General features: G+C 39.1%; 1 protein-coding gene and 1 pseudogene across 2 annotated transcripts in view; both read left to right on the top strand.

Moving 5' to 3' along the window:
* LOC111141518 (NSF attachment protein beta) overlaps nucleotides 1-17,060 on the top strand; it is a 45,957-nt gene that overhangs the window by 25,112 nt on the left and 3,785 nt on the right. For both annotated transcript variants that reach the window (XM_022494128.1, XM_022494127.1), the window contains exons 6-10: nucleotides 6,834-6,889; nucleotides 7,066-7,150; nucleotides 15,260-15,364; nucleotides 16,364-16,432; nucleotides 16,804-16,854. In XM_022494128.1, coding sequence (XP_022349836.1) covers nucleotides 6,834-6,889; nucleotides 7,066-7,150; nucleotides 15,260-15,364; nucleotides 16,364-16,432; nucleotides 16,804-16,854 — 366 coding nt within the window. The remainder of the gene's footprint in view (nucleotides 1-6,833; nucleotides 6,890-7,065; nucleotides 7,151-15,259; nucleotides 15,365-16,363; nucleotides 16,433-16,803; nucleotides 16,855-17,060) is intronic.
* On the top strand, nucleotides 762-1,337 carry LOC111141469 (annotated as a pseudogene).

Genomic DNA, 17,060 nt, shown 5'->3' with positions numbered 1-17,060 from the left:
ATTCCATGACCCATGAGATCATGACCTGAGCCCAAACCATGAGCCGGACGCTTAAACAGCTGAACCACCTGAACCACCCAGGAGCCCCTAAATGGGCTTTTAAATGACCCAGAGGAACTGTGATCCATTTCTGTTTCAGCCCCTCGAGAACATGATTTAATACTGTTTGTTACTGTGTAGGTGTGCCTGTGGCAAGTTCATGTTAGGTCCTATCTAGGGGTATATGTTCTAAAAGAATTGATCCCATCTGAAGGCCGTTTAAATCTCTCTACAAAGTAGATTCTTCTTGTGACTTGGAAATTACATTTGCTTTAGGACACTGATGAGTACCACAGTCCTAGAGGGTCTTGTCTCTCATTTCAGGATTCATATATTTTCCAGCATCGTGACATTTACCAGATTCCCCAGGAAGGAATATTATTGCAGTTCCTTTGGTGGGCTAATTAAATAACAGGATAACAAGCTGGTTTTCTATTTATTGTTATGTGTGGTGTTGCTATTGGTGGCTGTGCTCTACTTTTGATATTTATCATGGTCTTTGAAATTGTAAGAAACAGCAAGCAGATTTCTAATGGGAAGGGTCTACTTGTGCCTGGTAAATTTCACTACATTTTAAAATTCTAAACCAGGTGTGGACATCCAAAGATGACCTGTGAGGCTGTTGCCAGGCACCCGCTGGTGAAAGGACAACATAGGCAAAGGGTGGGGGCCACGGGGACTCTGGAAGCTCCCCCCTTACCCAGAAATAGTTGTAGAGGAACATGGTATTGCTGGTGCGAGTCCTTATGAACCAGATTACTATTTCCCAGTGTGTTCCAGTATGCAGCCAATTGGTACCTGTATCTTCTACACAGGGATAGTAGGGCAGGTCTTTGTCTGGTACTTTCCGGTGTTCTCAGAAGAGCCAGTCCCTAGAATGTGGTAGATCAGAACTGATTCCTGGGATAGATGTTCAGTGGAGTAGGAAGTGTCACACCACAAATAAGCTTTGTACTACCAAGTATTCTCCACAGCCTATGGAGGAGAAGGTTGGTGCCTTCATGAAGATAATAGAAGCCAGGGGATTTACAGGACCTTTGAAATACAGTAAATGGAAAATTAAGGTTGTAGCCCTGCGCATGTATACTAGCTGTGTGGAGAAAGCTGACTTTGAGCAATTCTCTCTAAGGTGTCAGATGCCTGATACATTCAATTCATTGTTTCTTACGACTCTGCTTCACATCTGGGTGTGTCTAGTCCAAATGAAGCAGGAAGGGCAGAGTGGGAAATACTTATGTAGGATCATAGTTCATTTTATGTGGGACGATGTTGCAGTGAGGAAGACTCATGGGGCTTAGGATCATCTAAAGCAGAACTATCAGATGGGGTCACAAAATGGGTTAATGTGGTTTTTTCCATTACGATGTTCTCCCTACAGCGTGAGGAATGAATAGAGTTTATATATGTATTATAAAAGTCATACATGTTCATAGACTAAAAAATCAAACAGTAAAAAGCATTTAATGTAAAGACAAGTGTCCTTTCCCCATTCCCCTCCCAAAAGTAACCTTTTTGTTTTTTTTAAGATTTTATTTATTTGACAGAGAGAAAGATCACAAGTAGGCAGAGAGGCAGGCAGAGAGAGAGGGGGAAGCAGGCTCCCCGCTGAGCAGAGAACCCAGTGTGGGGCTCGATCCCAGGACCCTAAGACCATGACCTGAGCTGAAGGCAGAGGCTTAACCCACTGAGCCACCCAGGCGCCCCAGAAGTAACCATTGTTAATAGTTGATGTGTATCTTTCTAGTTGTTTCCTATATAAGTGTAAATTATAAATATGTGTCCTTTAACATAACACAAATGGGCTTAACCATGCAGTTTTGCATCTTGGCTTTTTAACTGAATACATACTAATTTTTTTTTTTAAGATTTTTTTAAAGTAATCTCTACACCCAACCTAGGGCTCAAACTCAGGACCCTGAGATCAAGAGTTGCCCCAATGACTGAGACAGCCAGGTGTCCCTATATGAGATATGCTTTTACTTTATGATTGTTTTTAAAATTCAAAATATTTTAACTAAGACAGAAATCCCTTTAATCATGAATCTCATCGATAACCTAGTCAGTTACCTCTTTTCAGGTGGTAATCAACTGTTTCCACTCCGGTGTATAGCTTTAAAAGCTTTCTTCTGTGTTATCTATAGAAAATATATAATATTGGTTTTGTGTGTGTATATTTGATTATACATATCATCCTGTGTACTAATATATGCAATCAATATGTACTTAATTTTTTTTTCACTCAACAGTATGTCTTGGAGATTTTTTCATGCTACATGGGAGTTAAGTGGGAGGTCGTCACCACATTGTATTTGTTAGAATTATTTTCATACACTCCTATATCATTATCAAATGGTATCCTGTGCTTACTCTATGTATAAAATTGTGGTCTTTGAGGCTAAATCATGGAGGTGATGGTTTCCTACAGAGAGGATATTTCCAAATTCTCATGTCTTTGGAGGAATTGTATATATAGGAACCACAGTGGACATGTGTTCATCTTAAGATGTTTTCAGTGACATTTACATGCCTTTCTCTGGGACAGCAGACCATTGGCATTTCTGTTCATTCTAAAAGGAAGATAGCATATGTCAGAGTTTTAGCTCCTATATAGCAGCGTCATCATCATTTGTTTTGGAGTCAGTGAGTACTGTCTTTGTAAGTGTGTTCTTTGGTTTCTTGTTCATTTTTTTTCACTATCAGGCCTTTCTGCTATCTTTGCTACCCAGAGTGGGTCAGCAGCCTTGAAGCTATTCATGTAGCTGAGTGTTCCACATGTCCTCAGGTACTTACTGTCCAACTCTGGCAGCACCCAGTGGATATAGGGTGGTACTGCTAGTACCAAATCACTTAATGACAACCAGTGACACCCCCTGGCCAGCCAAAGCTTTAGCTGACTGCCATGCAGTGGCACAGTAGTTCTTCTAATTAGCCTGTTTTTTCTTGTCACCATTGACTAAACTTGCCTGGACGTTAGGCTGCTAGAGCCATGTGGGCACATGGCTTCATTAAGGTTACTGACTCTTAAACCTCAGGAACCTCTTAGTTATCACCCCCCACCATGAATTTCCTTTGCACCTCCATAAATATCTCCATCATGATCTCCAGCACTTTGAACCTTCTGTGTTACTTTATAATGTTAGTTCCACTTGACTGCATGCTTTGTAAAGCCAGGAGACCTGTCAACCACATGTTTTTGCTTACATAGTAAAGCAAAACACTGAGTGAATAAATACTTGTTGAATGAATGAATAATTTGAATTTCAGCCTCTGAAATTCTGTTTTAAAGCACCCCCCCCCCAAAAAAATGAGCTGTGACAACCTCTTTTCTCTGAAACTTCTCTGTTAAGCCACTAGATAAGGCTTTCCTTTCTACTACAGCCTCTGTCAAAACTTGGGAATATCATAAAGTTTGATTATTGTTTTAATTAGTATTATTAAAAACCAAGTTTTGGTTTTCTTTTTTACTATGATAAATCTAGCCGTAGTTTACAGTTATAACATTTCGATGAACCACTATCATTATTTAAGAACTATTAGGTTAAACCAAATTGTCCACATTTGGCCATTTATTTTTACCCCCAAAACAGCAGTTACAGACAGTTCAACCCAACACTGTTCATTGAGATCTGGTGTTGTAAGAACTGTAGAGATACGTAGTGACACTCCCCACCCGCCCCCAGGAGTTATAGGGGCCATCATTTGAAATGCAGCTTGCCTTCATTCACTTAGCATCTGTTTATTGAGCACTGCTGTATGATAGACATGCTAGGCTCAGGGACATAATGGTGAGTGAAACTCTCATATAACCTGCTCTCGCAGAGCTTACATTTTAGTGGGAGAATAAATGCATTGATCAGATCATCCCACAGGCATGTGTATGTGACAGATCTGACAAATGCTCCAAAGGAATCTATCCCAGATGTTTTCTATATGTGTTTATGTATTTGTAAAAAGAGGGCCACAGTGTGTCTTTCATGTATTTTTGTTAATTTAATATTTCATGAAGAAATTTCCATATTGATACTATCTGTCATTATCTTTTTTTTTTTTTCCAGGAGGCTCCCCCCCCCCCCCCCAACGTGGAGCCCAACACAGGGCTTGAACTCACAACCCTGAGATCAAGGCCTGAGCTGATATCAGGAGTTGGACCCTTAATCAACTGAACCACCCAAGCACCCCATCAATATTCTTTTTTTTTTTTTTTTAAGATTTTTTATTTATTTATTTGTCAGAGTGAGCACAGGCAGACAGAGTGGCAGGCAGAGGCAGATGGAGAAGCAGGCTCCTGCTGAGCAAGGAGCCCGATGTGGGACTCGATCCCAGGACACTGGGATCATGACCTGAGCCGAAGGCAGTGGCTTAACCAACTGAGCCACCCAGGCGTCCCCCCCCATCATTAATCTTAGGGTAGTAGTCTATTATATTTAACCACTTGCCTTGTTTCTAATTTTGCCTCTGTTATAAATAATACTCAGAAAATTTATTGGGGGAGCATATTAGTTAGAGTAGGCTGACCAAAAAGACCCAAACCATAATTGTTTAAACCCAGAAATGTCAGGGTGCCTGGGTGGCTCAGTCAGTTAGGCTTCGGCTTGGGTCATGAACCCAGGGTCCTGGGATCGAGCCCTACACCAGGCTCTCTACTCAGCAGGAAACCTGCTTCTCTCCTTCTGCCTGCCCCTCTGTCTGCTGCTCTGCTTACTTGTGCTCTCTATCAAATAAATAAACAAAATCTTAAAAAAAGAAAAATAATAAGCCCAGAAATGTCAGTTTTTCACACATTGTCAATGTGCTTTGTAGTCCAGACTTGGCTAATATTGGTTGTGGCCCCTTTAGCCTGAGGCCTCAGAGGTAAACAAATTCTATAAACCAAGTCATTTTTGGTCTTGGTCATTGTACTAGTACCTGCAGAAAGTGGGGGCTGAGGCATTATGGCCAAGTCTGTCTGTTTCCAGTCAGCTCTGAGGAGCCATACCCAAAACTTTAACATGGTTCCCTAAGCCTCTTTGGTTTGTTGTTTTGTCTTTGTGCCTCCCTCTTAAGTCATTACTTGGAACTTCCTTAAAGCTATGGGCTTAGTGGGAAGGGAACATCTGTAGACTGTTTGCATAATGCCAGCTTCCTCTTTAGGACTTACTGGGAAAACCTTGAATTTTAACACCCACAAGTTAAGATTGGTTTTACAGGGACACCTGAGTGGCTCAGTCAGTTAAGCAGCTGCCTTCTGCTCAGGTCATGATCCCAGTATCCTGGGATTGAGTCCCACATCGGGCTCTTTCCTTGGCAGGGAGACGACTTCTCCCTCTGCCTCTGCCTGCCACTCTGCCTGCCTGTGCTCTCTCTCTCTCTGACAAAGAATAGGTTTTACGGGGCGCCTGGGTGGCTCAGTGGGTTAAGCCTCTGCCTTCGGCTCAGGTCGTGATCTCAGAGTCTTGGGAACAAGTGCCGCATCAGGTTCTCTGCTCAGCGGGGAGCCTGCTTCCCCTTCTCTCTCTGCCTGCCTCTCTGCCTACTTGTGATCTTTCTCTCTGTCAAATGAATAATGAAAATCTTTAAAAAAAAAAAAAAAGAATAGGTTTTGCATTTTTTAATCACTGTTGGGGAAAAAAGCAGTTCATGACACATAAAAATCACGTGAAGTCAAAATTTCATTGTCTACAGATAAAGGTTTTGGAACATAGACATGCTGCTTTTGTGGCACTGCAGGAGAGCTAAGTTGTTGCAACAGATCGTATGGCTCACAAAACCTAAAATATTTATAATTTGGGCAATTACAGAAAAGTTTGTCAGACACCTAGTTTAAAATGTTGTTCAAGCTTACGTTTTGCTGTTTGGGATATAGAGGTCATTGGCCTTTCCAGTCTTACCAGGCCCTATCACTGGACTTTGCCTATTCCTTTTATAATTGCCTACAAACAAGCTAATTCTTTCCTGAGTTCTTCTCTCTCACAAAACTTTGCTGCCATAGAGCTTCTTCTCTTGGAGTTTCTGGCTCCAGTAGGGATGTGTTTGTGTTCTGCCTTCTGAGTTGTCATATGCTTGATTTCACTCTATGTTATGCCACAGGGTTTCTAGCTTTCCAGCCTGCAACTTGTTTCCTCTCCATTTGACTGTTACTTTAGCACCACACATTTTAGATTGAAGGCAACATCCTTATTCTAGCTGACACTTAAGGTATTAAGGAGGAAATTCTGTGCTGCTGTGGTAAGCTGTAGATCTAAAATGCTTCATATGTCTCTAAAATAACCATCCAGTGTCGCTGTCCTGGGTTTGGCAGCAGTGGGTACATGGTGGTTGAAGTATATTCTGCCCTTTGTAGTAATTTAGGAATCAGGTGGACAGCAGTTCTGCTGTCTTCAGTTTTTGGCTTCCACTATCACTCCAGACTTGGTCATTGGCGTTCTAGCTCTTGGGAGGGGATGAGACCTGGAGAAGGGTGCACAGTTAGATGGACAGGCCAAGCCTGGAAGAGGCTCATAGCATGCCTCTTTACATTCTGTTGGAAACAACAGGACACAATGACCTGGAATTGCATTGGGGGCTGGGGAAATGATGTAGCTGGGCATTTGCTTCGGGGAAAGGAAGGAAGAGATTTTGATAGATGGTAAGTATTCTGTCACTAGGCTTCTGGATGTGCATGCTTTCTTGTCTCCCCCAAAGAAAGGAGGCCAGCTGTGAAAGGTGTGCTGTTGAAATAAGTTTATTATCTATAGGAATAATACCACTGCAAATTTAATGTGTAATTGTAGCTCTTCTGAGAAGCAGTTTGAATAAAATGCATGTGTGTTTTTCAGGCTATTGCACATTATGAACAATCAGCTGATTATTACAAAGGGGAAGAATCCAACAGGCAAGTGCTGTTTTTCTTAATATAATTAAATGGGTTTTGTTACGTGTGATGAAAGACAAACTTTTACTGTACTCTGGGAGCATATCGGGCTGTACCAAATAAAGGTGTTGTACTGGGATACCTTTTAATTTTTCTGTTGGATTATTAATTTACTTGGCTCTGGTTCTTGATTTCAGTTCAGCTAACAAGTGTCTGCTGAAAGTGGCAGCGTATGCTGCCCAGCTGGAGCAGTACCAGAAAGCCATCGAGATCTACGAGCAGGTGAGGCTGCTGTGGTCTCAGCAGTTTCTGGTAGAAGTCACTGAATCTTGTTCTTTCTTAATTATACATTTTATTTAATTTTGCTTTTTATCGAGATATAATTCACACATCATATAATTCACTCTGGTAAAGAATACAAGTCAGTGGGTTTTAGTATAGTCACAATTGTGTAACCATCACCAGCACCTAATTCCAAGCATTTTTGTTATCCACTAGTGGGGAGGACTCCATTCTTCCCTCCTCCCAGTCTCTAGAAACCAACATCTAGTTTCTGTCTCAATGGATTTGTTTATTCTAGGCCTTCTAGGATAGGTGGCCTTTTGGGACTCACTTCTTTCATGTAGCAGTTTTTTTTCAAGGTTCATCTTTTTTTTAGCATGTAATGATACTTCCTTTCTTTTCATAGCTGACTAATATTCTGCAGTCTGTTTGCTTGTTTATCAGTAAATGTTTACCATTTGAGTTTTCTTCACTTTTGAACTATTTACAAATAATGCTGCTCTGAACATTTGTGTTCATGTTTTTGTGAAGGGAGGCTTGCCATTGTCTTGGTTATACGCCTGGGATTGGGATTGCTGGTTTATGTGGCAGGTCTGTTTTTAATTCTTTGAGGAACCATCAGACTCATCCACAGCGCCTGCCCCATTTTACATTCCCACCAGCACTGTGCCAGGATTCCAGTTGCTCCTCATCCTTACCAGTACTGTCTTTTTGGTAATAGTTACCTTAGTGAGTATGAAGCAATTCGTTGTGGTTTTGATTTCCATTACTTCATTACCTTCATGGTTGGTGATGTTGACCCTTTTCATGTGCTTGTTAGCCATTTTATATCTTCATTGGAGAAATGTTCGTTCGATTTCTTTGCCTATTTTTGAAGTGGGGTGTTTGTTTTTTAGTATTGCATTTTAGGAATTCTTATTTCTAAGAAGTTAGAAATTCTTGTTTTAGATATTTATATTTTATTTATATTTTAATTCGTATTTTAGATATTAATTCTTTATCAGATATGTGATTTACACATATTTTCTCCTATTCTGTGGGTTGCTTTATACTCTGTTGTTGATGTCCTTTGACATGTAGTTTTGTTTTTGTTTTTTTTTTTTTAAAGATTTTATTTATTTATTTGACAGAGATCACAAGTAGGCAGAGAGGCAGGCAGAGAGAGAGGAGGAAGCAGGCTCCTTGCCGAGCAGAGAGCCCGATGTGGGGCTCCATCCTAGGACCCTGGGATCATGACCTGAGCCAAAGGCAGAGGCTTTAACCCACTGAGCCACCCAGGTGCCCCTGACATGTAGTTTTTAACTTGGATGAAATTCTAAGAGTTTTATAGTTAGAGCCCTTAGGTTTAGGTCTTTGATTCATTTTGAGTTAATTTTTGTATATAGTGTTAGGTAAGGACCCAACTTCACTCTTTTGCTTGTGGATATGCGGTTTTCCGAGCACTTTTTGTTGAATACACTGTCCTTTTGCCATTAAATGGTCTCGGCCCCCTCGTAGGAAATTATTTGACTAATACTCTGTTTGACTATTCTGTCCCATTAGTCTTATATGTCTGTCTGTATGCCAGTATCACATTGTCTTGATTTTATGGCTTTGTTTTAAAATCAGGAACTGTGAGTCCTTCAACTTCAATCTTTTTTTTTTCAACTCAAGATTATTTGCCTATTCTGGGACCCTGTCATGTCCATATGAACTTTAAGATCAGTTTGTCAGTCCATACTTCTTAGCCAGCTGGAATTTGATGGGGATTACATTGAATCTATAGACCGATTTGGAAAATACTGACATCTTAACATTGTTAAGTCTTCCGTACTATGAACCCAAGGTGCATTTACTTTTGTTTAGATCTTCTCTAATTTCGTTCAGTAATATCTTGAAGTTTTTAGTGTGTAAGCTTTGCACTTCTTTGATTAAATATACTCCTAAGTATTTTATTCTTTTTAATGCTATTGTAAATGGAATTGTTTTCTGTTTTTTTTCAGATTGTTAATTGCTAGTTTTATATACTGCAACATTGATGAACTAGTTTATTAGCTCTAATGGGTTTGGGGTTTTTTTGTTTGTTTGATTTTTGTTTTTCTTTGATTCCTTGGGATTTTGTTTGTACAAAATCATGTATTCATGTAATCTGCAGGTAGCTCTACTTATTCTCCAGTTTGGTGGCCTTTTACGTCATTTTCTTGTTATTTGCCCTGACTAGACCTTCTAGAGCAAAGGTAAATAGAAGTAACAAGAGCACACATCCTTGTCTTATTCCCATCTTAGACAGAAAGCTTTCAGCCCTCATCATTCAATAGGATGTTAGCTGTGGGTCTCCAGTGGATATGCTTTATCAGTTTGAGGAAGTACCCTTTTCTTCCATTGTAGAGTGTTTTTATCCTCAAAGTATATTGGCTTTAGTCAAACACTTTTTTATCCATCTGTTGAGATGATCATATATTTTTTGTTCTTTATTAATATGCTGTATTCCATCAATGGATTTTCATATTTTGAACCAACCTCTTACATTCCTGGGATAAATCCTTCTTGATTATTGGAAAGTTTGGGGGTCTTCAAGAGTACCTTCAGGTTTGATAATTCTCTGGAAGCACTCACAGGATTCAGTGAAAGTTGTTATGCCACAGTTATGGCTTATTATTCCAAAGGATACAGATTAAAATCAGCAAAAAGAAGAAGTGCTTAAGACAGGGTCCAGGAGTGTTGCAATTGTAGAACTTCCTTTTGTCCTCCCCCAGTGGAGTTGTACAGACAGTACTTATTACTTCTCCCAACAATGATGTGTGATGAAAATATCCTTGGAGTATTGCCAACAGGGGAAGAAGTTCACCTTACTGGGTGTCTAGAATTTTTATTGTGGCTCAGTCACAGATTCTCCAGTCCCTCCTTAGGTTGAGCTGAACCATATTGTCAGAGACATCCAAGTAAGCAAAAACACTCTTTCAGGCAGGACATTCCAAGCAAGGGCTTAGAGGTGACTCCCCAGGAGCCACAGACAAAGGCAAGACCTTACTTAGGAGAAAACTAATCCTGTACTGTATAATGTGTAATCCTTTTTATAAGTTGTCTCAGTTAGTTTGCTAGTCTAATTGGAGGATTTTCAATGTATATTCATGAGAATATTGATCTTAAATTTTCTTGTGAGAGCTTTGGTTTTGGTAGCAAGGTAATACTGGCCTTATATAATGAGTTGGAAAGTATTCCCTTCTCCTCTTCGGAAGAATTTGTGAACAATTGGTGTTCGTTCTTTAAACATTTGGTAAAACTCAATGATTTTCTCTGTACTTCTGTTTTAAGTTTCATTGATTTCTAATGTTATTATTTCATGCTTTTTTTTTTTTTTTTTTTTTTTTGACTCTTTTCACTCCTTTATAAATCTTCTGTGCTCTTGCCACTCATCCCTCTCCCGGTACCTCACACCCCTGGCAACCATGGAATTTTTTATAGTTTTGCCTTTTCATCATGTCAGATGGTTAGGATCACACAGTATATGGACTTGCCCATTGGCTTCTTTCATTTTAGTAATATGCATTTAAAGTTCCTCCATGTTCTCTGATGTCTTGAGAGCTCATTCGTTTTTAGGGCTGAATTATTTCCCATTATGTGAATGTACCCCAGCTTATTTATCCATTCACCTACTGAAAGACATCTTCATTCCTTCCAAGTTTTGGAATTGTGAGTAAAGCTGCTATAAACATCCCCAAGCAGATTTTTCCATGGACATTTTTTTTCACTTCTGTGGGTAAATATCAAGGAGCACAATTGGTGGATCTCACGGTAAGAATATGCTTAGTTTTGTAGCATTCTGCCAAACTGTCTTCCAGTAGGGCTGTACCATTTTGCATTCCCACCACCAGTGAATAAAGTTCCTGTTGCTCCACATCCTCGTCAGCATTGGGTGTTGTCAGTGTTCTGGATTTAGACCATTCTGATGGGTGTGTGGAGGTATCTCATCATTATCTGAATGTCATTTTCCTGATACCATATGATATGGAGCAATTTTTCATATGTTAGACTTGCCATCTGTGTATCTTCTTTGGTGAGATGTCTTTAAAGATCTTTGGTCCATTTTTTAATTGATTATTTACTTTTTTTTTCTGTTTTAATTTTTTTTATTTTTTTATAAACATATAATGTATTATTAGTCCCAGGGGTACAGGTCTGTGAATCGCCAGGTTTACACACTTCACAGCACTCACCATTCATGCTTATGTTTTTAGATTTATTTTGCTATTCTTTTTTTAGGGAGTTGAGATAGGAACTGAGCTTATTGGTTTTCCTCTTTGTTGTGTATGCATGTTTTGTGCTAAAGTTTCCCTCTAAACACTGCTTTCACTATGTCTCACAATTCTGTTATATTATTTTATTTATTTCATTGTATATATTGATTTCTGTGGATTATTTAGACATGTTTTGCTTAATTACCAAGTGTTTGGAGATTTTCTTCTTTTTCTGTTGTTGATTTCTGGTTTGATTCTGTTGTAGCTGGAGAATACACTATAATTTCAATTCTTAAAAATTTGCTAAAGTTTTATGACTCAGAATATGGTCTGACTTGGCATTTGTTCTGTGGGTCTGCTGTTGCTTCATAACGTGTTCTGTAGTGTTGATCAGATCTTCTTGGTTGATGGGATTGTAGAGTTCCATATATTTGTTGATTTTCTATCTCAATACATTGTTGAGAGGGGAGTGTTGGAGTCTCTGTGATTGTGGATTTGTCTCTCTTCTTTCATTACTATCAGTCTTTGCTTCATGTATTTTGCAGCTCTGTTGTTTGTTGTATACATGTTTAGGTTTGCCATGTCTTTTGGTGGGTTGACACTCTTATCATTATATAATGTCCCCTTGATGTCCCTAGTAGTTTTCTTTGTTCTGAAGTTTACTTTATCTGATATTAATATAGTCTCTCCTGCTTTCTTCTGATTAATATTTATATTATCTTTTCCTGTCCTTTTTCTTTAAACCTGCCTTTATCACTATAATGAAAGTGAGTTTCTTATGGATAGCATATAGTTATGTTAGTTTCTAATCTATTCTCTGAATATCCAATCTAATCTAATCTCTGAATCTCTTTTAATTGGTGTATTTAGACCATTTATATTTAATGTAGTTATTGATATATTCGGGCTAAAGTCAGCCATTTTATTTGTTGTTTTCTATTTATGCCCTTTATTGTTTTTCTCTTTTCTTTTTCCTGAATTATAGTGCATTGGTTATCTGTAGTGTTTTCAAGTAAATGTCTTTGACTAAATACTAGTCTTTGACTAGTTGTTGTAGGTGTAATATGTACATGATTTATCACAAGTTGATGATGTTACCATTTTATCATTTCCAGTGAAATATAGAAGTCTTACTCTCTGTCCCTTTGTCCTCCCCATTCAGTATAAATTAACTCTTTTCTCTACGTATTTTGAAAACCACCTCAGTCAAGGATATAATTTTAATTTCAATCTTCTAACATAATTTAGAAAACTCAAGAGGAGAAGAAAAGCCTATCGTATTTACCCATATTTTAGTTACTGTGTCCTTTTTCTTCTGATGTTACAGGATTACTTCTTTCACTGTTGCCTTTGCATTTAGAGAACATCCCTTTGCCATTCTTTTAGGGCAGGTTTTACTGGTGCAAATTCTTGTTCCTTCATCTGGGAATGTTTTGATTTCCCCTTGATTCCTGAAGCACGTTTTTCTGGGGTATATAGTTCTGGGTTGATAATTCTTTCCTTTTAGCACTTGAAAGATGTGCCACTTAGGGCCTCCGTGGTTTCTGATGAGAAGTCTGCTTTCATTCAAGTTATTTTTCTCCTGTAAGTGAGGTATTGTTTTCTTTTCTAGCCACTTTTTTTTTTTTTTAATGCTGATTGTATTTATTCTATTTTTTTAAGATTTTATTTATTTATTTGATAGAGACACAGCAAGAGAGGGAACACATGCAGGGGGAGGGGGAGAGAGAGAAGCAGGCCTCCTGATGAGCAGGGAGCCTGATGCTGGGCTTAATCCCAGGACCCTGGGATCACAATCTGAGCCAAAGGCAGACACTTAACGACTGAGCCACCCAAGTGCCCCTTTCTGGCCATTTTTAAAGTTTTTTCCTTAGCATCAGTTTTTGAGAAGTTTATGTGACTTGGTTTGGGTGTCTTTGCTTTCATCCAGTTTGGATGATTCACTACTTCAATCTGTAGGTTCTATGTTTTTTTTTTTTTGCCAAATTTAGGAAGTTTTCAGCCATTATTTCTTCAAGTACTCTTTCTTCCCTTCTCTCTGTCCTCTCCTCCCAAGACTTAGACAACTTGAATGTTAGACCTTATTTTATAGTCATATAGGTCTCTGATGATGCTCTGTTCATTTTTTTTTCAGTCTGTTGTCTGCTCTCTGTTATTCAGACTGAGTAGTTTCTAGTGTTCTGTCATTAGTTCACTGATTATTTCCTCTCCTGTCTATTCTGATGTTGAGCCTATCCACTTTTTATGAAGTTATTGAGCTTTTCAGTTCTGAAGTATCTGTTTCTTCTTTATATCTTATGGGATTTTTTTTTTGCTGGAAATTTCTTTTTTCTTTGTTGATGCTTTCTGTTTTTTATTTAGTTTTAAGCATTTTTATAATCGCTTATTGAAGCATTTTTTTTTTTTTTTGAGGGCTCCTTTAAAATCTTTGTTGTATAATCTTAACATTTCTGTTACCTCAGAGCTATCATCTCTTGGTTTTCATTTAGCTTAAGATCTCGTTTCTTACTGTTGTGAGCTACTATGACAGCTGGACCGGATCATGTTTAAACCTTCTCTCAGGGGTGCCTAGGTGGTACAGTTGGTTAAGCGTCTGACTCTTGGTTTTGACTCAGGTCATGATCTTATGGTCATGAGATCAAGTCCTGTTGTTAGCCTTTGTGCTCAGCATGGTGTCTGCTTGAGAGTTTCTCTACCTCTCCTTCTGCCCCTCCTGCTCATGCTCTCTTTCTCTCTCCTTAAAATAAATAAACCTTCTCCTTCAGCTGGTTTTCTGTGACCCTGCTCTGGCAGAAGAAGGGGCGTGTTACTTCACTCCTGGTTGGGGGTGGCCATTCCCACCCTTGCTTGCTCTCCACCAACACCACATTGGGATTGTTCTCATTATTGCCAAATGGTGATAGAAGTCTTAATCCTACACTAGGCCTCTTCTGAAACCATAACTGCTGGGGGATTAGAGATGATGTCTCATTCCTACTGGGTGGAGGCAAGGCCCAGGCTCCCAACATAGTCTCCATTGCCTTGCAGCAGGCATGAAGGAGGATGGGCCATTACAAGCTGGCAGGGATGAAGACATGGCTTCCTTCTGGGCCTTCGTGAAAGCACTTTGGCAGGGTTTTGGGGTTCCTCCACAATTGCAGTCTCAAAAGCATTGACATCTCAGCTCCATCTAGGGTCTTTACCAAAGTAAGTAGGGGTAGGGACCATAGTGTTCTATGGCGTTTGGCTAGAGTGAGCAGTAATTACCTAAACTTGTTAGGTATTTACTACCTAACAACTTGTTAGGTATTTACTACCTAACAACTTGTTAGGTAGTAAATGCATAATTTACTTGGCTTGTTAGGTTGCCCTTTTCCAGGTCCTTCCGCTAGAGAAAGCAAACTTCTGAATATTCTTTTTTTTTCTTTCTTTCTTTGCTTCTTTCCTCCTGCATCTAGTGTGGCATTTATGAATTGCTGGCTTTTTCTATTTCAAGTTGGGGATAGGTGAAAGGAAAAAAACCCAGAGAACTCCCTGCTATATTTTCTGTGTGTCTCAAGGACCCTAGCTGGTCTGCTATCTTGTCTCTACTTTTCAGTCTCCTTTTGTTGATTTTATATAAAGTGACTGGGGCTCTCAGTTGCTCTTAGCAGGAGGGATAGAGAAAAATAATGTCTTTTCCATCTTCCTGGAAGTAGAAGTCTTCTGGGTCATTTTTAACATGTTAGCACATTATGTATCAAATACTGTTTCTTATATAGTAAAATTTTCTAGTGTGTGATACTGGGTTAAAAAAATATATTCATAGCAAAACTGATGTAAGATATATATATTTTCTAAAAGGCAGGTAAGGATCAGTTTGCCTACTATAAAAAAGCAAACCTTTGAAATCTATTCTGCTTTCTGTGCCTAGGTTGGGGCAAACACCATGGATAATCCGTTGTTGAAGTACAGTGCAAAGGACTACTTCTTTAAAGCAGCCCTTTGTCACTTCATAGTAGATGAGCTGAATGCCAAGGTAAGGAGTCCCACAGCGCCAGTTTCCGCTGCACTTTTACCCATGAGAACTCGCCTCAGGCCTTCTGTCATTCATGATATGCTTTGTTGGGTGATCTTGGTTATAGCAAGACCAAGCTGCATGCATTAATAATAATAATAATAATAATAACAGTTATACTACGCTGTGCATCCTAGCTGTAATCTTGAAACTGCTGCCGAAGTGGTAGCTGTGTTCCTTTCAGTAGTTTGCTTTAAAGAAATTAGGGGGTTGGGGCACTTGGGTGGCACAGTTGGTTAAGCATCAAGACTCTTGGTTTCAGCTCAGGTCGTGATCTCAGGGTCCTGGGATCCAGACCTGTGTCAGGCTCCTGCTCAGTGGGGAGTCTACTGGAGATTCTCTGCCCCTCCTGCTCATGCTCGCTCTTTCGCGCTCTCTCTGTCTCTCTCAAACAAATAAATCTATCTTAAAAAAAAAGAAAAAGAAATTAGGGGGCGAACGGGTGAGACAATAAAAGTGGAATAATATCCTTTGTTTTAAACTCCAAAATTATGTGGGAACATGGACTGGGGAGACAGGAGGCAGAGACTTGGACTGTCGTTGTGTCTGGGGCTTGGACTACGGAAGTAAAGCTGCTGAGAGGAAAGGTGTCCTTCCCTCCAGCCTTAAGCAGAGTGGTATTTATGTGGAATCTGTTAAGGAAGGGCTTCTTTATGTAGTGAATGGTCACAGAAACCTGGTTTATGAGTTTTTACAAATTAGATTTGGTCCAAGTTGTCTTCTCTACAGCAACCTAATTCAGAAAAACTGGTTTAGAAATTTATTCTTAACTGAAGTTAGTAATTCAAACTGAACAAGGTTTCCTGTGTTGATTTTGATGTTGAGTTTAACAGCATACTTCTTATACATTTAAATAGGCTGCAGATAAATCTTAACTGAAGTAGTAAGATGTTCAGGTAGAAAGGGCTTTATTTCCTGATTCAGTGAGTGGGGCATTAATGAGTGGCTTTTCTCTTTCAGCTTGCTCTTGAGAAATATGAAGAGATGTTTCCAGCATTTACTGATTCAAGGGAATGTAAGTTATTGAAAGTAAGTAACACCACAGCTTTGAAGAAGAAAAACACCCTTTGCTGTCAGGTGGGATCAGGTTTAAAATGAAACTCTAATTCTCTGAGGAGTACTGGTACTCTCCTGCTTTTGTAGAATAGGTCTCAGATGCCAGCAGAGTCAAAGACATAAGCATTGTGTTCTAAACCAAGCAACTCAGAAATGTTAGCACAAAAACTAGATTCCTGACTTGGTGTAACTTGTGGCTTATATTTGAGAATTTCCTCTATTCTGTAAGGTGTTTGGCAACATCAGTTAATGTGATACTAAGGCTATTTCTGTATTTAAAGTATCTATTCATAGGTGGAACATTTTAGCCTACCAAACTAATTTTTTCATGCTTACACTACCAGAAACTTCTAGAAGCTCATGAAGAACAGAACAGTGAAGCTTACACTGAAGCAGTAAGTAATGCATTTGCAATGTAGTACATTCTCAGAAGTTTAGAAACATCTTTTCATTGTATGAGTGCTGAACGTTTATTTGAAGATTTTTCCAATATACCTAAGTTGTATTTCCCAAAGGCTATGTTTTATATGTCCCACAAACCTTTGCAATTACTTAATTCCATTAGCCTGTTGAATTTAGCTGGGAGGCAAATTTAAGAGAC

The sequence above is a fragment of the Enhydra lutris genome, unplaced genomic scaffold (assembly GCF_002288905.1).
Source record: "Enhydra lutris kenyoni isolate GAN:26980312 unplaced genomic scaffold, ASM228890v2 scaffoldscaffold6, whole genome shotgun sequence".
NCBI classification, from domain to species: Eukaryota; Metazoa; Chordata; class Mammalia; order Carnivora; family Mustelidae; genus Enhydra; species Enhydra lutris.
Note: the sequence above shows the minus strand (reverse complement) of the source record. Positions and strands in the feature narration are given on the sequence as shown.